General features: G+C 33.2%; 1 protein-coding gene, 5 non-coding genes and 3 pseudogenes across 6 annotated transcripts; 1 reads left to right on the plus strand and 8 right to left on the minus strand.

Moving 5' to 3' along the window:
• Positions 1-586: 586 nt before the first annotated feature.
• On the minus strand, positions 587-4,378 carry LOC145584677 (putative pectinesterase 68). Its single transcript, XM_081641489.1, has 5 exons — positions 3,963-4,378; positions 3,371-3,560; positions 3,029-3,235; positions 1,844-2,082; positions 587-982 (listed from the first exon to the last, which is right to left on the minus strand). The coding sequence occupies exons 1-5, from the start codon at positions 4,307-4,309 to the stop codon at positions 826-828; spliced, it is 1,140 nt and encodes a 379-aa protein (XP_081497615.1). The 5' UTR covers positions 4,310-4,378; the 3' UTR covers positions 587-825.
• A 5,734-nt stretch (positions 4,379-10,112) lies between these two features.
• On the minus strand, positions 10,113-10,240 carry LOC145587155 (small nucleolar RNA snoR86). Its single transcript, XR_014101181.1, has one exon. It is a non-coding gene; the product is annotated as a small nucleolar RNA snoR86 (small nucleolar RNA).
• An 85-nt stretch (positions 10,241-10,325) lies between these two features.
• On the minus strand, positions 10,326-10,452 carry LOC145587152 (small nucleolar RNA snoR86). Its single transcript, XR_014101179.1, has one exon. It is a non-coding gene; the product is annotated as a small nucleolar RNA snoR86 (small nucleolar RNA).
• Positions 10,453-10,711: 259 nt separating this feature from the next.
• Positions 10,712-10,840, minus strand: LOC145587156 (small nucleolar RNA snoR86). The gene has a single exon (XR_014101182.1). It is a non-coding gene; the product is annotated as a small nucleolar RNA snoR86 (small nucleolar RNA).
• Positions 10,841-10,923: 83 nt separating this feature from the next.
• LOC145587151 (small nucleolar RNA snoR86) lies at positions 10,924-11,052 on the minus strand. Its single transcript, XR_014101178.1, has one exon. It is a non-coding gene; the product is annotated as a small nucleolar RNA snoR86 (small nucleolar RNA).
• Positions 11,053-11,202: 150 nt separating this feature from the next.
• Positions 11,203-11,331, minus strand: LOC145587157 (small nucleolar RNA snoR86). The gene has a single exon (XR_014101183.1). It is a non-coding gene; the product is annotated as a small nucleolar RNA snoR86 (small nucleolar RNA).
• Positions 11,332-12,926: 1,595 nt separating this feature from the next.
• LOC145584678 (putative RING-H2 finger protein ATL69 pseudogene) lies at positions 12,927-13,733 on the plus strand (annotated as a pseudogene).
• Positions 13,734-15,578: 1,845 nt separating this feature from the next.
• On the minus strand, positions 15,579-16,765 carry LOC145584679 (cytosolic sulfotransferase 15 pseudogene; annotated as a pseudogene).
• Positions 16,766-17,749: 984 nt separating this feature from the next.
• LOC145584680 (cytosolic sulfotransferase 5 pseudogene) lies at positions 17,750-18,937 on the minus strand (annotated as a pseudogene).
• Between the last annotated feature and the right edge of the window lie 5,934 nt (positions 18,938-24,871).

The raw sequence follows: 24,871 nt of genomic DNA on the forward strand, positions 1-24,871 counted from the left end.
CTGGTCTCCAGGTAATAACAATTGCTTTCGCAGGGCCGAGGTCATGTCTTTAATTTGGTTTAGGGCCTAGAACTTACACGCAATTTACACATTAGCAAGCTACGAATTCAACTTGATAATCTAGCATGCGTGTCAGCTAACTCTAGTATTAATTCACTGGCATAAGGAATCGGTGAGTGCGCCCACTTGATCAATCATTGCCGCTCTTTAAAAAAATATTTGGACCAAGGTCATAGTAATTTGAAAAAAAAATATACGAAGTACATATTTATCATTTTCAAAACAAATGATCTATATATTTATCATTTTCAAAATTATGAATGTATTTTTATAAAAAAAAAACTCATGAAATAACAAGCTATTAGGGAAACCCGCAAGATAAAGGAGAGAGAAATAAATGACTTCCATGAAATATGATTGATTACTAGAATACAAGTACTTAAGGTGGGTAATAATATCACTATTCCACTAGCTAAGCAAATTAATTACAAAGTATATATATATACATATTACAATGTATTATTTAGATTTTGGATAAGAAAAAAAAAAGGTACTTGTATTATTTATATCTTACAATGTGTGAATGTGGCATCTAGTGTAAAAATGTACAACATATAATTTTTGAATGAGCTCGTGGGGTACAATATATGCTTATTGTTTATGTAAAGAATTCATGTAATTTTTTTATACATAAGAGAAACTGAATCAAATAATATCTTATACTAGTATTTAGATAAAAGAATGCTAGCTATTTTTGGTATTTGTATATGTATATTTTTAAGTGGTTGATGAGAAATTGTGATGCTTATTTCTAGTATTAGGCTATTAGGCATCAGAATTTGCAATCCAATGTCTGCCATTGACAAAGCTCTTAGCAAGGAAGGGATGGGCTGTGTCAAAGTCCAGTTCTCTTGCCCATGAGGTACCACTAACTGCTGCTGCTCCTGGACCCCAACACTTGTACATTCCAAAAAACGCAGTCCTGCAACATAAAACTGTGTCAACCTATTTCAAATACTTCATTGTTGAATTTTTTTATCACCTTAAATAATTATAGTTGTTTGACCAGCACCTTGTAAAGAAATTTAAGGTGTTAATAATAAAATAGTCTTGAATTGAAATGTTACTTAAATTTTCTTTTGAATTGGTTACTTAAAATTTCCATTTAAACTACCATAAATTTATTTTCTTATTCAAAAATGTTCTTTTTAGTGATTTCAACTTCCTAACCAATTAGTTGCAACTCCATTTCATTCGACTTGTTAAACACAATTCATTGTCCACAGTAAATAAAATTTTTGCAAAAACTCTCCAAGGCATTCTCATAATAACTAACTTTGTAATTTCAATGTTTATTAGAGCATCTTCAATGGTTGTAAATCTAAAGGTAGAAGCTTGCTTGCAATTCTTACAAATCTCATGTTAATTTGCTTGAAAAGGCTATTAAGAATACTAACCAGTTATTTACTAGTTAACCGTTGGAGCACAAATTAGGAAGAAAGTAAATTATCTTGAATATAATGTGACAAGACAAGCTAAGATGACAATTAGCTTGTCGTTACTCATTAGAGATGCTTTTAAAGACTACCATCACATCATTACAATAAATTACTGTGAAATTGTTTTACCTAATTAAGAAATGGTAAAACTCAGGACAATATTTTTATTTGATGCGTTTTGATTAAAGAGGTGAAAGTTGAAGTTAAGGGTATAGTAGGGGAAAAAATAGGGCAACAATACGTAGATTTAAGAAGGCATATGCAATACATAAAAACCACTTGAAACTTGAAAAACACCATTCAAATAAATACTTCATGAGTTACCGTGTTAAGGAGGTACTTACTTGTTCTTGTCGTTTTTATGGTCCCAATCATCCCATCCACCATGAGCAACAATGTCATCGAAATAAGTATAAGAATAGACAATTCGAGAGTATTGGCTCATTGCTCGGCCCACATAGATTGGTCCACTTCCTGTGACCCTACAATTTACGAATGCAAACCCTGTCTTCTCTTCTCGTGATGTCCTGAATTGTGCTGCTATCGACCCAAACCTTGTTGCCGTTGAGTGTATCTCACAGTCCTAAATAACACATAATTATGTATTAGGAAATCCAATCATGATAAATCATTACTACTTCCATTCATAATAACTTATTTTCGAACATCCTAAAATAATACTATCTACCTCCTTTCTACTTCTTGAGACACGAAGTATTTTTTTCAGATTGCCCCATACCTAGTAAGTTTTTAGTCTCACAAAGTCAATAGTTTGTACTAGTTCGTACTAGAATACTAACTTATGCTCAATTTAATAACAAATTGAACTTTGTACTTTGAGGTTGACAATCATAAAGGGACGGTGGAAGTATTCTATGTAGATGAAGATGACTATAAAAATCACTTCGGCCTTTTAATAGGATGTTATATACGTAGTATTAGTATTGGCATGATCCCACCCACTAATATACTTCGTATTACCTTTGGTTTTTTTTTTCCTCCTCCTTTTAAAAAATGTTCTATTTTAACGTTTTACACTATTCACATACCACTTTCACTAATGTTAGTAAATTATAAGTAAGAAAAAAATTAAATATATCATTTTAGTAATTCTTGAAATCAACTCAATGTGCTTTTTCAAATATTAAATTTTATATTTTATGATTATTGATAATTAAATATGTTTTGGTTAAAGTTATGTGGTGGCAGCATGCGTGCTTAGCCAAACCAGACATTTAATAAAAATTAGAGAGAGTAAGGATTAATTAATAATGTAATGAAACATTCATATGCATGTGAAGAACATTACCTAAAAGAGTATATACATTTTGTAATATGTGATTATAAACTAATAATTAAGCCATGCACTGCAGAATGCAGACTGCTTAACCCCTTATAATAATACAGGAACAGATTTTAAATGCACTAGTAGGAGTAAAATAAAGAATTTTTAGATCGAAGTGGATAAGATTACTCAGTCAATTCATCATACATTATTAAACTGAGAATAATGCTAAATTAGAGCTTACCTTATACATGGAACGACCATTGCCAAATATGAAATCAATAGAGCCCTCAATATAGCAATCCTTGAAGTAATGTCGACCTGCATCGTCACACAAAGTGTCCTGATGACCATAAAATCCACAACCCGTAAAGAAGGCCTTGTCGCCGGATATCCTAAAAGCCGCGGCCTGCCACCCCTCCATTCCCGGTAATGGAGCTGGCGCCGTGTTCTACATTTAATTTGTACAACATTTCAAAATTTAATTAGCTAATAAAAATAATGTTACATTATTTGTAGACGTATAGCTAGTTGTATTACTCGTGTAGGAAGTATAGTACAACATTTGATGAATAAACGTACGAACCTTGAAGCTAATGTTTCTAGCGGAAAAATGATTAGCCAAGACAGTGACCGAGGCCGTGCGGTAAGTACGGAGTTGTGCTCCGTCGGGGCCGGGATCACATGCCCTATCGTGCCATTCGATCAACGTCACATCTCTTCCCGCCCCTTTAAATGTTATATAAGGCTTTGTTGCTGGTACCTCTACTTTTTCACTGCAATCATCCAAATTCACCCTCAACATCATTAATATTATTATTGGATTGATGAGTACATACTAAATATTTTGCAATTACAATTCCTACTACACGTTCTTTTTAATTCTTCCTATTTAATAAACGAAAGTATGTTTTAGAGACAAAAAAAAAAAAAAAAAAAAAAAAAAAGAGATCAGGGTATTGATAAACATTTCCTTCATGCAACGAGTGTGATGAGGTGGTTATGTTACTTATGTATATATGTTACTAATGCAATATACATGCGCAACATATATTGATTATGGAATTTTTATAAAATTAAAACTAAAGATAAATGTAATAATCATGAACCATGCATTATTTCTTGCAATAGTGTGTATAAAGTGTGAGAGCCAAGGGCGAAAAATATTAGCACATTACATGTATAATCCAGGACGAATATGTATGATAACATTAACCATGTTATTATCCGGGACAGCATCCACGGCCGCTTGGACGGAAACATAATCTCCACCACCACCAATATCGACAGTGATATGTCTATAGCTAGGAGGCCATTCCCACAAACGGTGATGGCCCCTCGTGTAGTTGAACACCGGTGATGGAGATGGAGACGGAGATTGTGATGGCAATGGCGGTGAGGTAACACCGCCATTTCCATGGTGGTGGTGGAGGTTGCGAGATCCTACAACCACCTGCAAGGTAGCAAGTGATAATAATAAGTACCATGTAACATTAATAGTACAATAAGATAATAAAGAAGCCATAATGTTAGACAAAAATAGGAAAAAAAAAACTGTATGATTTCTTCTTATTTCTTTGGTTTACTCGATTCTGACAATGGATCAAATAAGATGAAGGGTGTTACTATATATATCAAGATTTGTCCCTATTATTATTATTCAATGTAACGGTCATTTTATTTCACTCATACATATAATATGTTTCCCTCCATTAAACGGAATAACAGACAAATATAGTGGGTCGAGAAATAAAAATATGTAGCCGTTTATTTGGCCCTTTTTTATTGGACCATAAGAAATTTTTTACTACCTTTGAATATTTGATTAAGAAATTAAATATTTAAGAATTACAGTAAAATTTATAAGCTTAAAGACAAAGTTGACAACATTCTCTTTTGATTTGTTTAAATATTAGATTGGAATGTTCGCCACTATATATTGTATATGAACATTTGTTTAGACGCTTGCGGCTGCGTTGCCTTCATACATGAAATAAAAACTTCATACACAATAGTATTTCTTGTTATTTTCAGGGCCGTCTCAAAGGATTTGGGGGCCCTAACGTATAAAAATCAAATCCCTAAATATACGTATACACAAATTTAAGAATGTAAAAATACGTTACTTTTATTTAATAAGCATATAAAGTATTTTCTTTTCATAATGAAGCCTTCTAATTTGTGAATTAAAAATTTATGCACGAAAATTCTAGTCTTGTATTTTTCGTACATCACAAATTTACAAATCAATATTTTAACCAAATGTTATGACTAAAAGTCTAAATTTATAACAACTGTGTCAATTGATTTAATATAATAAACTTACATTAACATTTTTAAAAGGATGACAGGAAGATGAAATAGAATTTTCAAATATAGCCGCACTCTATATAATTTTATAGGAGAGATAATTCATTAAAGAAGAAAAGAATAAGCTATATTAAAAATGCCCTAACTTATGCAAATACACGCTTTGCACACCTTGGTTATTTTATACCCTTACATACTACATACATATTTCATATTTGTACATGATCACATAAGGATGCGATTATTATGAGATATTGTAAGTTACAAGTAGCAAGGGAACAACAAAGAGATGATTAGATGGATAATAAAACGTCCCTAAGAATAATTGTTTCATACTCATAATTCTTACTTCAGGGCTAATAGTTTTCACGACAATTATACAAAAGAACAGACAATTTTATGACCTTTTCAATTCTTTCTCGATAATACTAAGCTTTAATCATCCAATCATTTTTCAAATTTCAATGCGTTATGATTGCATTTGACTTTGAGCCAATTAGGTTTTAACGCGGAATCAGCTCAATGCTACCTTTTGAGACAATGAGTGCATGCCTTGAAAAACCTAGTAAATTCAACTTTGCTATTATGAGGAATTTGATCAGAGAAAAAAAAAAGACAAGGAGTACTACCACACTACCACTTGAGTATTATGCACTGCACGTGAATATATGTATTCATTAGCTAACTCACGCAAATAAAAAATTAATATGTAAAAAATACACTCCTTTTGTCTCTTAATATTTATCTCAATTTTCTTTCTACTCTATCTTTAAGTTAGTATCGTATATGAAATATTACTTTTGGTTGGGGAAAGTATACGCTACTGATGTATAGAGTTCACTAACTCCAATAACACGGCGTTGGTAATAAATTATGTTTAAATGGTATCATCTAAATACCAAAATACTTCTTCAGTAATACCAACTAATGCAAAAATGTTTTGTTGGTATCATGTATCAATATAATTAGGGTTGTGTACAGTTTGGTCTAAACCGTAACCAAACCAGACCAAATCATATTTTAGCGGTTTGGCTTGGTTTACGGTTTATAAAAATACGGTTTGGTTTCGAATTTTTTGTAAATATGGTTTACGGTTTGGTTTGGTTTTCAAAAATTATAAACCAAACCAAACCGTAAACAAAAACCAAACCAAACCGTAAATCAATAAACCGTATTTTAATGTTTATATAATTTTAAATAAATAAAAATAATTAGTATATATTAAAAAAATAATAAAAATAATAATAGTTATGTTTATTGTAAATTTGTAATACAATTTATACAATATAATTCGTTGGGCTAATTATTTAAACTTTATTATTAATGAAGTATTATTTAGCAATTTTTAAGAAAAAATGTCGTCTCAATATATACCGCAAACCAAACCGTAATAACCGTATTATTACGGTTTGGTTTGATCCAATTTCAATACTATTATGGTTTGGTTTGGTTTGGTTTACTAAACCAGACCATGTTCACCATAATTTCTTCCTGGTATTTAGATGATACCATCTAAGCACAATTTAATACCACCTCCGTGTTATTAGAATCCTAGTGGACTCTATACATTAGTGTCCGAAACAATCTCCTTTTGGTCGGAGATGTTTACAACTTTACTTCCACACCAATTATTTTTAATTTGTTCTTACTACTTTTCCAGCTCGCTCACGTATCAATCTTTCTAGAACTGACAACTATACCCATCATATCATATTGTGTCGTGTTTGTGTTCGTATTGGAGATAGAAAGGTTAAAAACATCAACATTAAATTAGTTTGGCCCGCTTCATTAAATGTGTCTTGTCATATCATGCTCATGATAATATTCAAAGATAAACGTGTAAAAAACATCACCATTAACCCTAATTTTGATCTCGATATATTTAGGAAGAAGGAATATATTAAATAGAGTTAGTAATAAAGAGTGAGTTCTCTTTCGTGATGTAAAATAAAGCTAATGGATCAGTTCAATATAACTAGGTTTATTAATTTCAATTAATAGGCGATGTAATTAATCGAAAACAAATCCTCCATAATTAAAAGTATGTTGCAATTAGTATGAACGTGAGATTACACACAAGTTACAAGTTAAATTAAGTAAACAATTCAAGTAGATTTCCAAATTACCAACTCGATAAGATGGTGCCAATAATAGTTAAAAAGAGAAAACTTTACACTTTTATGGCAAAAGAAAATGTCGGAGAGTCAAGAAAATGTTCGGCGCTCTTGTAGTTTACCTCATGTCTTCTTTCTTGTGATTTACAGTATATCAAACAATGCAGCAAAGTGAAAACCCACAACCTAAGCTAGCAATCCTATATATGTCCTAACCTAACGTTCAAAAAACACCCTGAATTTCAAATTATGTGGGGCCCATTATATAATATGGAGGTTAAAGTCTTATAAATAGTAAATCAAAGCAATAATTAACAATAAGTAGCACTATTAAATAGTAATACTCCATGCTTAGATTTTAGACCGTAGGTCATATGCACAGATGCACTCCTAATGGCACTAGCAAAGTAGCAAACGGTGAGCTCAGGTTAACCCATTGGCCATGTGCTCATTATTTTCAAATTTGTTTTTGTTTATTTTTTCTTTCTCAATTTTTTTTTTTTTTTTTTTTTTTTTTTTTTTTTTTTTTGACAAATGTTTCTCAATTTTATAGTGGTTTGATAATTGATTCTTCCTCTGGCAATTTTCATCTCGGCTCGGGATAACTTATGTTGTTCATATTTATTAAATACATTTTCTAACATTATATGGAGTATTAATTTGAAAATTCTGACAAAATTTCATGACAACTAATATTCTTAATGTTTAATACGGAGTAATTCTTAATTTTTCCCTTTTTAATGCATCCCTTATCATTGTCCTTGAATGTAATGCTCATTTGAGAGTTTTCTTTTAGCTTCCAATGAAAAAAAAAAAAAAAAAAGAAAAAAAAGCAACAACATTGTGTGCATGGTTTAATACTTCAATTAAGGGTGCTAATTAAGTTGAACAGCTCGCGAGCAACTCCAACTCGACTCAGTTAACACTCGGTCAAAACTCGACTCGAGAGGTTAAGGACCACGAGTTGAGCAATCTCTAACTCAATTAGGTAATATATTTTATTAATATATATTTCGTAGAATTTACAAACAAAGTTACCATGTTTAAACAAGTTTGCCACTTAATAAGTGTTGATTTATATCATCAAAAGAATATATAAAAAAGGAAAAAAATATAAAGTGAGTAAAAATAAATGAACGATTTCCCTTAATATTGTTGAAATAGAAATAAATTTCCATTATGCTTCGTTTTAAAAACAAATTCCCAAAGTAGTGTCCACGTAGGATTGGTTTTCGGTTCAACTACCGTTAGCGGTTTTGTAATTTTTTAAAAATAAAGTAAAAGAGACCTGTTTTTTATTGAAAGGCGGTCTCTTTGAACTTATAAGTGTAATTGTCAGCGCTCTCTTTTCTTGCTGTAGGCTAAGAATTAACAAGGACGCAAAGAGACCTGTCTTATTGAAAGGGGGTCTCTTTGAAATAATCTTCCTGCAGACTAAAGAGACCTGTTATTGTTAGAGGCCGTCTCTTTTTTAAAACCGTATTACCATTAGCGGTTTTAAGTTGAACCAAAAGCAAAAAAATGATCCTACGTGGACACTATGTAGGGAATTTATTTTTAAATCAATGTATTATGAGAATTGATTTTATTTCAACAATATTATGGGAAATCGTTCATAAATAAAGGCATAACGAGCATATCGTGAGCTACTCGAATCAACTCAACATCTTAACGAGCACGAGTCGAACAGGTTTTATTAGCTCAATCATACCATCTACCTTGTAAATCCTTGGCAAAGATATGACAGTAGGTCAATAGACAGTAGTCAATATGTTTCCTTGGTGGCAGCAAAGTATCTGAAGCAGGTTTTTTTTGAAAAATCTGAAGCAGGTTTTTGGTTCTGTGTTGTTTAACTGAAAACATCATCTTTTTTAGCATTAACGCTATAATTTCCTCTCTACTCTCCCGTCTTTCTTCTTTTTGTGGGAGATGATATTAACACACTTGAGCTTGCACTAAGTCATGGTAGACTGTTACAAGGCCTATAAAGTATTAACCATAAACCATCTATACTACTCGCTGTTTAGTTATTTACTAGCCAAATATTGCACTGTATGCCGGATACACTTAAAAAGAATGGTGTAAAAATCACTGTAAAATGTACTCAGGACATGAAAAACTTAAGATGGAGTGAGAATATGAGATGATATCAGGTGGGCAAAATTGTTTCTATTACGAAGTATAGGGAAAGATGAATCCAGCTACATAGTTAAAGGTTAAATAGCACCATAAAACAAGTCATTTAAGAATACACAAAGTACATTACTAGAGGGCACTAATATAAAAGAAAAAAGAAATTTAAGTGAAACTGAGAGATCCTAAGAAGACTGGCTGCATAACTTCACATTCTGCTGTTCAACCTCTTACTTCTCTGATGAGTTGGGTCCTCTCTTCTTGCCGAATCCAACAACTGAAATTCAAAAGCAGCATAATGAAAACCGGAACAAGATAATCAAGCATACATTGAACTTTTTGAAAAACCTGTTTTGGCTACGTCAAAGCGTAAATGAAACGTGAGAAGTGACATGGATTAGCAAAACTCCACAAGTAAGAAACTATTCTTTCCATGCAGTCAAAATGCGGAACAAGAGGTAACGAATAGATGTAATTGAAGAGTATACAATTATTTGTCATGGCAACAGAACAAGAGTGCCACAGGGAATACAAAGCAAACAAAATCCCTCTCAATGCATCACAGAAACAGATTGAAAAAACATAGTTTAACATAAACACCACTGATGTTTGCTCTCATAGTCTCATGCCTTCAGAATTTCACAGATACTTCAATTAAGTTGTAAACTAAACAATCAACTCTCGAGTTTGCTTAAATCAGGTGTAAAACCAACTACACAATATGCAAAGCAAAAACGAACTCTACTGAACATTTAGCAAAGAAACAGACAAAATGTAGTGATTTGTTCGAGGCCACAATCAACACAAGGAGAGTTCGAAAGGCACGGAGAATCACCCTATGTTTATATTGCCAACCTTCAATGCAAGATAGCACCATTCTAAAATTAATGACCTTGCTCTGCAAATTGGCATTTGTAAGTAATTACACAAATACCATCTCCCCATACCCCAAAAATACATAGATCTCCAAATTGAGCATAAAGGCATGTAGTGATTTGTTCGAGGCCATAATCAACACAAGAGAGTTCGAAAGGCACGGAGAATCACCCTATGTCATTATTGCCAACCTTCAATGCAAGATTCCATCAACCTATATTTAATGACCTTGCTCTGCAAATTGGCTATCCCTAACAATGAACTCTAAAAATTTAACTCTTTATTAAACAACCTTTTTTGGGGAAAAAAATGACACAACCTATTCAAGACTGACAAGGTTAAATGAACAAAAATAAACTGATATGCTATCAAGAACATTTTCTTTGCATACAACACAACCACTATATAAAACACTCGTTATGCATGGACTAAACAAGCAACAGATGCACCTTCGGTAACAAAGAAAATGATTGTGTTTGAAATGTGAAAGGCACAATGTAGTGAATTGTTCGAGGCCACAATCGGCACAAGTAGAGTTCGAAAGGCACGGAGAATCACCCTATATTTTATATTGCCTACCTTCAATGCAAGATTGCATCATTTTAAAATTAATGACCTTGCTCTGCAAATAGGCAGTTTCTAACCACAAGTAATGAACACATATATTACAAAAAAATCCACAAATTTAGCATATATAAACAGACAAAATGTAGTGATTTGTTCGAGGCCACAATCAACACAAAGAGAGTTCGAAGGGCACGGAGAATCACCCTATAATTTTTGTTGCCAACCTTCAATGCAAGATTGCATCATTTTACAATTAATGAACTTGCTCTGCAAATTGGCTACTTTAAACATATACTAAACACATCACTTAATATAAACATGACATACGGACTACAAATCTAGCAACAAAGTATAAACTTCAGCAACAGTTGTAGCAAACATAATGATCAAGGAAATGTTATTAGATTAGAAAAGGCAAAATGTAGTAATTTGTTCGAGGCCATAATCGACACGAGCAGAGTTCGAAAGGCACGGAGAATCACCCTATGGTTTATATTACCAACCTTCAATGCAAGATAACATCATCATAAAATTCATGAACTTGCTCTGCAAATTGGCAACTAACATTCACAACTAATCAATCACATCAAATATATACTCAACTCTAATACCCAATTAATAAACTAACCAACAAATTTAGCTCAACAACAAACTTAAGCAAACATTCATAAATCATTCCAAAAAAAACACCCATTTAACCCATAAAATCAACACATTCATTGATTTTAACACCTTTTTCAATTTAACTGGTATTTCCAAATCATATGTTAAAAAATGAATCATATCATAGTACAAATAAAACTACAAATCAAATAAACCCTAATCACAAAATTAAGTTATAGAAGAGAGAAAAAGGTTACCGGCAGTAACGAAACGGCGATTGTACTGCAAACGCTTGTGAGCGCGGCCACGTGGCTTCTTCTTCTTATCTTGTGAAGCGACCTTTGGAGTTTGACCTCTCACCTTACCGGCACGCGCCAATGAACCGTGAACCTTTCCTGTAATACAATAACCATAAAAATAATCAAATCATCCGCCATTAAAGCTCGAATTAAGCTTTTGATCTAAGATAAAATGGAAAGTTTGAAGCTTTTGGAGAATGGAAGAAGAATGATTGGAAATTTACCCATGATTGTGTTGTGTGTTGTTCTGGTGCTGCTACTTTCGGATTTTCTTTCTCCTTAAATGCGCCGGCTAGGATTTTTAGGGTTTCAGATTTGAGAAGAGATTTTAAAATCAATGATATGAAATTGTAAGTTGGGCTTTAGGGTTTTGAAAGCAGTTAGTGGGTAATTTAGGTCCATTGATCATTTTGGATTGGACTGGCCTATATTGGGCTTACGCTAATTTTGTAGGGGAAAGAATAGTTCGATACATTGTCCACAGCTTCACAAGATCCACAAAAATTAGGCACCTTCTTTTGATCGTCTTCAGTCTAAAATCTCGGTTTTACAATAATTGACACAATTAAACTTGACATATTTATCTATATATTGTTTTGATTGATTAATTAAAATCTTGCTAATGAACGTCCTTGAGGCATTACAAATTTATAATATTTTCTATGGTAGTATTAATTTTAAAAATCATGTTAAAATCACGCATCGATTGATGTAAGTAATATTCATTTAATTTAACATTTCAATTATGGTTATCTTATCCAACACCTTTGGGATGTTCGTTAGCTTTTGTCAAATAAAAATATGCATCATAATATAGGGCGAGTGGAGTATGTTAGTACTCCGTATAATATATAAGATACCAATGCACTTATGCACATACATCCCCATAAGAATTGTACTAGTATTTGCCTATAAATCTAAAATGAAGGGAGCTCACTCTATCAAAAAAAAAAAAAAAAAAAAAAAAAAAAAAAATGAAGGGAGCTCACATATATATTCATATACATCCAAACATGACATAAGATGACTTGAAACCACCCACATTAAAAGCATAACACTTTTCTATTCAAGTTGCAAGTGTTGAACACCAACTCCAATGCCTCTTTTATTATATCCTCCCGTGGAGCCCGGCGGGCCTTAAGCAAGCAAGCACCACCTACTCCACCATTTCCTCTACTTAATTACTACCCCTCTTTCTTTTCACACTCTTTTTCTCTCATTTTTTTTTTTTTTAAGTTTCAACTATCAACCACCGTATTTATAATTCAAACTATGTAAATAAAAAAATAACATAAAATTTAATAACCCTCCTAAAATTCACAACTTTTTTCCTACACTTACTCCCACGTCTTACATAACAATATTTTCCTACATTTATTTTTTCATTCAAAATCTCATGAGTTAGTTCATGTCAACACCAATCCCTTCCATCCCACACCAATCTCCTCCCACCACTATCACAACCACCTCTAGCGTCGGCCTCGGCTATGGCATTGCGATTGCGGTTAGCATCCTCGTCCTCATCTCCACCATCATGCTCGCCTCCTACGCTTGCGTCCGTATCAAGTCATCCGGTAGCACCCGACACCGTCCCACGATCGAAAGTGACAACGACAGTATAGACGGTGCCGGTAACCAGGACAGGCAACCCAGGCCTACAGTAACCGGGCTTCCTGGCCCGGTTATGTTAAAAGTGGGCCGAGATATGCAGCCCAAAAAGGGAGTGCCATACCCGGAAGTGGTGTTGGGTGAGAGCAAGAGGCTCCCTAAGCCCAATAACGGCCCATGTTCCATTTGCTTGTCAGAGTATAAGCCCAAACAAACTGTAAGATGTATGCCTGATTGTAATCATTGTTTTCATGTTGGTTGTATTGATCAATGGCTAAAGATGAGCCCTACTTGTCCCCTTTGCCGGAACTCGCCCGCGCACTCGGTGGGTCCCACGCCTAGTGGGACCCCCTTATCCGAGCTAGTTCCGCTAGCATTTCATCCTAGATAACGGATGATCAATGATATAAATATTCTTTTTGGGGATTGCACGGTAAAATTATGTGGTATATATTTAGCGGCTACATATATACTGACTTGCTGAGTATAAATAGTCCTATAATGCGATAAATGTTTCCTGTTGATTATTTAAGAGGTAGGTGATCATTCAAATTTAATGCTTATTACATGTTGCCTTCATTTAACTGTATTCATATCATGTACTCTTGTTAGAGGGTGACCAAAAAGCAGTGCTCCGTAGTATTGGTTAAATGACTTACTGTTAGCGCGCTAGGTAAAATGATTCAATAGCCATTACTTTGTATAGCCACGATTTAGGCTACTAATGAGGAAACTAGGTTCTCCTAATTTTTATGGTGTTATAATCAGTAATCAAATTATTTTTGTTAGACTAATAGAAAAATGTTTAGTTCATGATGTGAATCAAAAGCGTCAAGTTTGGAATTTAATTGCTTTATTTTAATTTTTGCTCGAGTCGTCCATTAATCGTGAGATTGAGTTTCGTCAATCCAAAAGTTACGCATAACGGGATTAGTGTTTGTTCGTTTTCATAATTAGTTTAAGGAAAATCTAAATATTATCTTTTAATAAGATATAATTAAGGTTTTCACTTTCCTAGGGTTAATTTTTATCTTTTAAAGTTCTAGTTAATATGGGATGTATGTCCTATAAATATGCTTTCGATTCTCATAAATAAAATTAGAGTGTTATGATTATTTGAATTGATTAAATCGTTGATTTAATTGTGAGCTTGCGATTGGTTTAGTTTTTGCGATTAAACTAACAATTTTGATCGAGATTTCAAAATTGAACCCTCAATTCTTGCGATTGATTTGAGTCTATCCCAAACACTATAATCCACCACGTTAATCCACATCAGTTCATTGGAACAAGACATCGGTACATTGTAGTTGTACTAGAGGTGAGGTTAGGTTCAAGCCAATCAAGTTAACTTGAAATTGATTTTTTAAAATCAAAATCCTTGCTAGTTGTTTGAGGTCACGATAGGGCAATGGTTGATCAGCAAGTATGTCATCGCCTTGGCATGACCGTGGCATTGAAACTAGAGGTGTCAAAAGCACACCCGATCCGACCTGACCCGATCCAAAAAAATGTGATTCAGATTAGGACTCGCGTGAACATAACAATTTAGTATGAATTAACTTTAAAAATTAACCCGACACGACCATATCAGACCTGATCCCGATCCTCCAAATTGACACCTCTAATTGAAACACTGTCACTCACTTATAATGTAATGATCCTCCATCCCAAAATTGTTGTAACTTGGGTTGTGGCAGAATTTGTTAGGCAAGCAAAAATGTAGAGAGGTAAAACATATGTAGTTGTATAGGTAACTAGGTAAGTGAATTTTCCAATTCAGAGAAATATATAGAGAAAACGTTGTCGGTGGATTTGTGATCAAGATATATTTGGTTTGATGTCTATTCATAGGATGCTAGTTGAGCCTTGACCTGCATTTATGTTTTGGTTATGGATCACCTAACATATTTAATGGGTAAGATTTTGTTTGCCCAAAACGTGGGTTCTTCATTTTATTAATGAACCGATCTAGGTTTTCTAGACCATAAAGTCAGGTGGCTCCTCAAACGACTTTCCCACATTTTGCTACGCCGTTTACATAAACCTGATGTAAGCTTTGTAGTTTACCGTCCCTGACACAGTTACGCCACTTCGCGGTGGCTACTTGAAATGATGGCTCTGCTGGGAATAAAACTATTTGACACCAGAGCTAGGAATAGAAAAAAAAAAACTATTGGAAATGGACCAACAAACACAAAGTCCATTGCCTAGACTAGGCCTTCCTTATTTTCCCTCTTTGCCAAAATTTAACTCATATGTGATTTCCAATTCACTTGGAATATGTTGGGAAAATTCCATTAAACTTTCAATATTACTAGTACCAATTTACATAGTTGAGCACCATTACATATGTGATTATAGGTACTTAACACAAGTATAACACAAAGCAACAAACAAATACATCTTCATATTATCCAAATTACACATAGCATAGTTTATACAATTCAAATCACTCATAATTTCAACCCATAACCAGCAAATTTCTCATCCATTATTTTCTCAAACCTTTCCACCATTGTAGGACTCAAGTAATTAACCCAATCACCAACTTCTCCTTTCCTAAAAAACCACTTGTTCTCAATAAAAGAATAAACTCTTCCATTTTTATTAGCCTCCACTTCTTTCAACTTCTCAATACTACACAACTTCATAATCTCATCAATTTTACCACCTTGTTCTTCCTCAATCGTAAACGGATACCCGACAAATTCCCCCAATTTCTTCAATTGACCCTTAGGATCATCCTTCAAATCTTCAAATTTTACAAACATAACCTTCCCTGATTTCTCCAAACTCTGTTTCCAATACCCCAATACATGATCCTCAAAAGGGCCAAATGGGAATTTCCCTTCACAAAACTTACCAAAGTATTCATCAATCATATCTTTTTTTACACTCTCATTCTCATCATAGTTCAAATAAAATAACCAAGATGATACAAAAGTGTCAAAAGGGTTCCTGCAAATGTATATAATCTTGCAATTAGAGGTCTTAATTGAAGTGGGCAGTGATTGAATTGGAAGATGGGTGCCTAAAATTCTAGGGTAATCTAACTTTTTTTCTAGGGTTTTGAGATCTGGGTTTTGTGGATTAGCATAAATTATAGACTCTAATTGAGGAATTAATTCATGGGGGTTGTGTTTGAGCAAAGGGTTATCAGAAATTGGGTAATTATTTCTGTTAAAAATGGAGAAAATTAAGGATTTGAGCCAAGTTGTGCCAGTTTTTGGGATGCTAGCAATGAAAACATCAGAATCTTGGGCTTGAAAATGATTTTGACAAGAAATGGTGGAATCAAGAATTATATTCCAACAATTTTGGTAAACATACATGGGGTATGAATTGAACCATAGTTCTTTAGGAAGGGATGATTTTAGCTGTTGTAGCTCCTCTTCGGTTGTTATTGCAGTGGTGATTGTTGGGTTCATTGGTAGGTGTTGGCGAGGAGAATGGAAATGAGGGGGAGTAAAGGGAAAGGGCCAAGGGGTTTGACTTTTGTATCTTTCAAGTTTTATACTACGGAGTACCATGGTTTTTTAAGGCGTTCCAATTTGACTAAACATGAGATAGCAGGTTAATTTAGTTGGTTAATTTTTTGATTTTTTTAGGCGTGAGGTTAGGGGTCGAATCTCATCAAGCTTGTTTTAGGAGGAATTTTCCTTTAAGTTCTCCTTCAAAAATCACTTATTTAAGTACGAAGAGAGTAAGATACTTTCTCAAGAAGCTTTCCAATTAGCCAAATTTTGACGGGTGTTAGGGGCTTAGGGCATGTCTAGTATTTTATGTGAATTGCTATTTACCACTATAGGATTACTCAAGTAATGGTATTAAATGACTTTCATGACCCTTTTAAATTTAAAAATTACATACGCCTCATCTAACTACCACTAACTTTGACCCACTATACTAACCTTGACCCTCCAAGTTATGCCTCCACCTTGACCATCAACTCCACCACATGTACCGCCACTAACCCTAACCATCCACCACGATGGGTCCACCTTGACAACTAGCTTGACTACCAACATTGTAGATTCACGAGGGTTGACCACCAACATTGTACTTTCCAACCATTAAAATGAATCAACGTCGGTCCGCGTTCATATATATAAGAGGCACTTGGTGGGGATGACAAACCTTCGACGCCGTCAAGTCAAGTATATGTCGAACCTTTTTTTTCCCCATTTTCTGATGTACACGGTCGCATGTAATGGTATAGTCTCCTGTTACACTACAACTTTGGCACCATTTAAAAAAACACTAAAAAAAAGAATACTCCACAAGTAATAGAGAGATTATATATTGTGGCAAATTCGAAGAAATTCACTATAACGACTTTTTTTTTTTCTAGACTATAAATTAATACGGTTTTTTTTTTTTTTTTTTTTTTTTTTTTTTTTTTTTTTATCAAAGTAGAATTCGTAGATAATGCAAAATCAAACCTTTGCAAGTTATAAGATCCAAAGTAATAAGTATTACCTTCTACTCTACTACAAAAAAAAAAAAAAAAAAAAAAAAATAAATAAATAAATAAATAACATGCTGGTAAAGAAAATATAGCTTAACAATAAAACAAGTAAACAAGCTAGATCGCTTACTCAATCTAGTTCAATTAGGAGCTTCAATTTTTGAGTTCATTTGATCGTACTCAAAACAAAAACCAGCCATCTTTAGTTTTTCTAGCATTTGATCAAATTGTTCAACCATCGTAGGAGTCAAGTAATTAGTCCAATCTCCAACCTCACCTTTCCTAAAGAAAGCCTTGTTCTCGAATCTAGGTACAACCTTGCCACTCTTGTTGACCTCCATTTCTTTCAAACTCTTAATGCTACAAAGCTCTATTATCTCATCTATAACATCTCCTTTCTCCTCCTCCTCCGAAAACGGGCAACCCACAAACTCCGCCAACCTTTTCAAATGTTCTTTAGGCTCTTTCTTTAGCCCTTCATACTCTAAGAATAAGACCTTTTGTGGGTCTTGCTTGCTCTCCTTCCAGTACCTCAACACATGATCTTCATAGGGTCCCCATGGGGAGACGCCCGAGCAAAACTTATCTACGTATTTCTCCATCATTTCCATATCGGGCTTAATGCCTTCACTTGCCTCAAATCGTAGATAAAAATGCCATATTGAAACGAAAGTGTCAAAAGGGTTTCGACAAACATACACAATTCGACATTTTGAAGTCTTGATTGAATCTGGCAATGATGAATACGGCATGTGGGTAGCAAAGAGTCGAGGTGAGGGAATTTCAGATTAGTTTAGTTGATTTTCGAGGTTATTGTAAACTTGCATCTCAAAGTTGAGAACTAGTTCATGAGGGTTTTTAGAGTGGAAAGGATGTTGAGAAAAATTGTTTGATGATAAACCTTTTCGATTAACAATGGTATATAGGAGAGATTTTAGCCATGTTGTACCGGTTTTTGGTAGGCTAGCTAAGATTATATCAGTATCATGAGCTTGAAAGTGAGTTCTGAATGCGATTACACCCTCCAAAATATAATTTAGGCACCATAAACCTTGATATAGGTACATTGGCCAAACAAACCATGTTTCTTTTGGTAGGGAGAGTTGTAGCTCTTTGATTTCGTCTTCCTTGTTATCTTGAGCTTTTGTGTTTTTGGGCTCTAAGGCTGCCATTTAATGTTGTGGTTATGTTCACAATGGCAAAAAAATGTTGCATATTTATAATTGTTTTTCAATTTTAACTCATTATAACGCCTTTTTTAATTCATCTTATTTCAAAATCTTATTACTTATTTCAAATAAGATCAGAAAATAAATAAAAAATTCAAGTAATTAAACAATAAATTTATTGTACGTCTACATAGACCACGTATAATATAATACATACTTGCTCCATGCCATACCCCATATTGATTTAATTGATTATCTATATGGACTATATCATCTACTAATATGATTTTATTCAAATCATATATCAACTACCAACTACTACTATGTTTTTTATTCATAAGATTAATAAGATATCTTGAAAATTATTTTATTCATAAGATTAATAAGATATCTTGAAAATTACGACTCCTACCAAAGATAAATTTTTTTTTTTTTTTAAAAAAAAAAAAAAAAAAACAGAAAGAAAACAGAGGAAGCTATGAATGAATTTCTTTCACATGGAGAATCTCGGTTTGTTATTAAGTTAAGATCTTGCAGATCTTCATGATTGTTATTGAGTTAGGATCTTGCAGATCTTCATGATTGTTATTGAGTTAGGATCTTGCAGATCTTCATGAATATATATAAATATATGGAGCCTGACATCCATTATAATATGAATTGCATTTTTCAGTAATGCTCAGAATACAGTTAAGATCGAATTTTATATTATAGTTATTTTACTTAACGATTTTCATGAGGAAGTTCATAGGCTGTGATATTGACCAACAAATAAAAGATTGAGCTTAAGAGATAGTATTTGACTCACTAATACACACCGTACATCACAAACTCGCATGTCGCAAATTACATCAATCAATGAATGTAAGTATGTAACTATCGGATGCATAGATTTTAGGGGTGTAACGTGTAAAACCTTGTATCGTTAACCTTGTTTTGATCGGACCTTATTACTTATTAAAGATCAGATCAGATCAGATTAGAACATAACAAATAAGTTCATATTAGAAAAAAATAAGCAAAGATAAAGTGAACTAATAAACAGGGTCTAACACTTTGTGTGTTATGTTTGCACCAGTGATGAATTCAGATCAATAAAAATATTTATAGGTGTAACATCATAAACGTAACTTGTATATTATCACGTCCCCTCACACGAGAACCCGTTTGGGCTAGAAGTGTGAATGCAACATGGACCCTCCTCATACCCAACACTTAATATTCCACTTGAAAGTGGGGGTGGATGAGATTCGAACTCGTGACCTTTGTATTACGCTGGCTCCGATACCATGTTAGAGGACCAACTCAAACAAAAGCTTAAACTGATAGTTGAGCCCCAGGAATATGTCATATACTCTATCAATAGTGTCCAATACTATATCGATAGATTAGAGGGAATTTTTTCAAGACACAACAAAAATAGACGTGCCATATACTAGTAATTTTAACTCAAAAACATCCATTATAGGATCGGATGATCTGAGTTTCAAGTATGCCTTAGACTTGCTATCAGGAACTCAAAATGATTTTTCACCAATTCTCTAATTTCGGTGCTTTAATCTCGAACAAAAGTTCGTTTAGTCTTACAATATGAAGTACGTGAGTTCAAAGGAAAACTATGATGTTGTTACGTTTATTCAACAGAACAATCTATATATTGCCACCTTTGTATGTACGATACAATACATGTTTGAGTCTCATTTTAGAGGAAATCATCCGACCAAAAGGGCCGCTGCCCACGGCTAATAAAGTAATAATGCATCGAGCACCCCTGATCACTGCTCGCCATAGGCGGCGAAATTAATGATGAACTCAAATTATTAACTATATACAAGTATAAACTTAAATCATAATACAACTACATTGATAAGACCTTAATATTACAAAATTTTCTTGAATATAATTAACCTTATATTATAAAAATTCACAATAATGCATTCTTAGCTTAAACATGCATATACCTTTTTTTTTTTTTTTTTTTTTTTTTTTTGTTCTCTACTTGTAACACGTATCATTTCATTTTTTTTTTCACTATATTATTAAATCACTAACATGCATTTTTTTTTCTTTTTTTTTTGACAAGAAAAGGGATTTCATTAATAAAATATACCCAAACGGCACTTATATATAATTCCTAAAAAATCAAGAATCCAACATAAGTACACACCTTAAAACTAAATACATTGTAGATTTGATTTTCAATCGCCTTAATAAAAAAACTTCATCTGAAGCAATACAATCTGTGAGTTCGCACTGATTCGGCTTAAAATCCACTGATGTGTAGTCGTTTGAGTGAAAATACTCATGTGGTCCTCCGGATTCTTGTAGATATTATGAAACTCTATATCTTCAATTTTCACTAAACAAACACAAAAAGAAAATAAACTCAAGAGAAAAATCATCATCACAAAGATGAGATCTATTTATTGAAAGTAATTGAATTGAAAGGTTTTTGGGGCTTACCACCGATAAAAATACCGGTGGAAGCTCCGACAAAGTTTCACAACTGAGATCAAAAGGAAAAGAGATGGTAGAAATGGAGAGAAAAGGGAGAAGACAGAAGGTAAACTTTCAAAGAAATAAAAAAAACCTAGCAATGGAGGTTAGGAAAACCCTTTCAAGGGAAAAACCCTACAGGAACAAAAAAAACCCTTCCAAGAAGAAAAGCTAGAGGGAACTGACAGATTGTATTAAGTTTCTTTCTTTCTTTCTTTCTTTCTTTCTTTCTTTCTTTCTTTCAAAAAACAAGTAAAAGCTAAAATTAATATTTTTTGACAAGAAAAGCTAAAATTATATTGATATTATATATAAAAATAAAAAAGAATTCACGAAATTTTTCTAAATATAAGATAGTCAATGTAAGGACGAAGGTAAATATACTAGCTTGATTTATTTTTCGTGCTTGGAATTATGAGTGAATTGGATAGTATGCAAAAGAGAAACCAGCCATCTTAAGTTTTTCTAGCATTTGACCAAATTGTCTCACCATTGTAGGAGTCAAGTAATTGGTCCAATCTCCAACCTCCCCTTTCCTAAAGTAAGCCTTGTTCTCAAATCTTTTTCCAACGATCTTGCCACTCTTGTTGACCTCCATTTCTTTCATACTTTTAAGGCTACAAAGGCCTATTATCTATCTATAACATTTTCTTCCTCTTCCTCCTTCGAAAACGGGCAACCTACAAATTCCGCCAACCTTTTCAGATGATCTCTCGGTTCCTTCTTTAGGGCTTCATATTCCAAGAATAACACCTTTTCCGGATTTTGCTTGCTCTTCTTCCCATAGTCCAACACATGATCTTCATAGGGCCCCCATGGGAAGACACCCGAGCAAAACATACCTATGTATTTCTCCATCATTTCATGATCGGGTTTAAGGCTCTTGCATCCTTCAAATTCTTGGAAAAAATGCCATATTGAAACAAAGGTGTCTAAAGGATTTCGACAAACATAAACAACTCGACATTTTGAAGTCTTGATTGTATCAGGCAATGATAGATAAGGCATGTGGGTGGCAAAGAGTCGAGGTAAGGGTATTTTAGATAAGTCTGGTTGTTTCCCATTGACTTTTTCGTAAACTTTAATCTCTAATGTCTTGATGAGCTCATGAGGATTTTTGGTGTGAAACGGGTGATGAGTAAAATCGTTTCATTTTACTATGGCAAAAATGAGAGATTTAAGCCATGTTGTGCCGGTTTTTAGGAGGCTTGCTAAGATGATATCAGTATCATGAGCTTGAAGGTGGGTTTTAAATGCGATACTTCCCTCCAAAATATAACTTAGGCACCATAAACCTTGATATAGGTACATAGGCCAAACAAACCATGTTTCTTTAGGGAGGGATAGTTGTAGCTCTTTGATTTCATCTTCCGTATGATCTTGATCTTGAGGGTTTGTTGGCTCTAAGGTTGCCATATGAATTAATTACGTGGGTATGATAACAAAGGCGAAATATTGTACCTACATGTAGTACAATTCCTCTCCTTACTCTCCTAAGTTTATACGGAGTAGTTGTTGTCCTTATCAAAATTAAATAAAAAAAAGTTATAGTTGTTGTGTGTATATATACTACGTATATATAAATTAAATAAATTATGAAATTTTCATCGGTGATATTCAAGAGTGAAGACGTGTTAGTTACAACTGCTCTAGCTATGAGATATGCATTATGCAACACTGATTGTCTGTACATATGCTTTATAACACGTCTATACATATGCATTAATTATATTTTTACAAACAAAAAATCATCTTATGACATTATAATTTATGTAAAAAGAGATTAATATTTTTTAGTAAAAAAAAAATATTTATCCAGAAAAATTAATAAATTAGATTTGAGAATTTAAATTTAAGTGTCACATTTGCAAAAAAACAAAAAAAAAAAAAAAAAAAAATTGAGTAGTGAATAATAAAGATTAAATTATTTATAAACAAAAAATATATTTTAATGTTAGGGATTTATCTAAATATTCAATGAATGTTTAAATTAATGTGAAAGGAATATTAATTTTACTTTTAATAATTAAATCAGTATCATCAACAAATGAAATTGCATTTGAAATTACATAAAATTAAATTTTATACACTTCTAATAAAAATTAAACCAAGATATTTTAGGATTAGCCCACTACAAAATTAAGTCAATATAGCAACAACTAAAATTTGTTGTTATTCACCAAAAATCTGTTGCTAACTCTAGTTAGCAAAGGGTTGGAAACGAAAATTTGTTGTTGCTAAAAGGTTTATTGTCATGGAATTTTAGTTACCGGTTGCAAAACAATTTTGTTGCAATATTGCATGTATTTAAATATAGTTTCCATGATGGTTGCTGTTGGTTCTAAAAGGCTCAGCTTTGCGCATCTCCAGTCTCAAGAATCGCAGTTGGTAGGAGTCGAACCTGTGACCTTAAAGTCGCATGGTGAAACTCTAACCAACTATACCAAGTACTATTTGTTTACTTCTATGCACATATCTGATAATAAGTGAACGGAAGATTAGAGATAGAATTGAAAAGTTTATCTCTAAATTAGGGAGAAATAAAAAATCCATCTCTAAATTAGAGACAGAATAGAAATCCGTCTCTATTTGATGTTATTAAAGCAACAAATAATAAGAGTATCTCCGATGGCAACAAAAATAAAAATGGCCTACATATAAATTGAGAACAATATGTAACACAACTTGTTTCCAATGGCAATAAACTAGAATTAGATGTCATTATAGCAACAAATAATAAGAACAGTATCTCCAATGGCAACAAATAAAAATTTCGTTGTCATTAATTGACATTGGTAAATGGCAACAGATAAAAAATACGTTATCATCTAGCAACAATAGCTTAGACGACTTATTTCTAATGGCAACAATTCAAAAATTCATTCATTTGATTGTTTCTAAATCAATACAAATAAAATATCAGCTGTCATAGTTTGTTGTAAGGATGTCAGTGGAGCGGGTCAAGTAGGAGACCCGCCTCATCCCCACCCCAGTTGGGTGGGGATGGGTCTTGGTTTGGCGGGTGGTGGGGCGGGGATGGGGATAAAAATCATACCCACCATGCGTGATGGGGCGGGGGTGGATTTACATTGTACCCGCCTCATCCCCGCCCCACTTTGTACCTGCCTCATCCCCACCTCACACCCACATTTGTATATTTTTAAAAACAAAATTATATATTTTTACACTATTTATATAAAAAAATTATGTAAAATAAATAGTAGATATAATAATTGTAATACACTAATATTATAACTAAAAGAGTGTGTAATATTTCTTCTTCAAAAAAAAAAAAAATAAGTGGTAATATTAACAATTTTTTTTTTCTTCTTGTAATCTATATTAGTTATGTTGAATTGTGTATTGGGAGGCGGAGATTAGACGGATCTTAGGTGGGGATTAAGTGGGGATGGATATCTAAGTGGGGGTGGGGCGAGGATG

The sequence above is a fragment of the Chenopodium album genome, chromosome 16, assembly GCF_948465745.1.
Source record: "Chenopodium album chromosome 16, dcCheAlbu1.1, whole genome shotgun sequence".
Lineage (NCBI taxonomy): Eukaryota > Viridiplantae > Streptophyta > Magnoliopsida > Caryophyllales > Amaranthaceae > Chenopodium > Chenopodium album.

Excerpts from the sequence above, each read along its gene's own strand:
- LOC145584677 (XM_081641489.1), bottom strand. The coding sequence starts at position 4,309 with ATGGCTTCTTTATTATCTTATTGTACTATTAATGTTACATGGTACTTA. Across the intron at positions 3,236-3,370 it reads CTAGAAACATTAGCTTCAAG|AACACGGCGCCAGCTCCATT; the intron begins GTTCGTACGTTT and ends AATTAAATGTAG. Across the intron at positions 2,083-3,028 it reads ATGGTCGTTCCATGTATAAG|GACTGTGAGATACACTCAAC; the intron begins GTAAGCTCTAAT and ends TGTGTTATTTAG.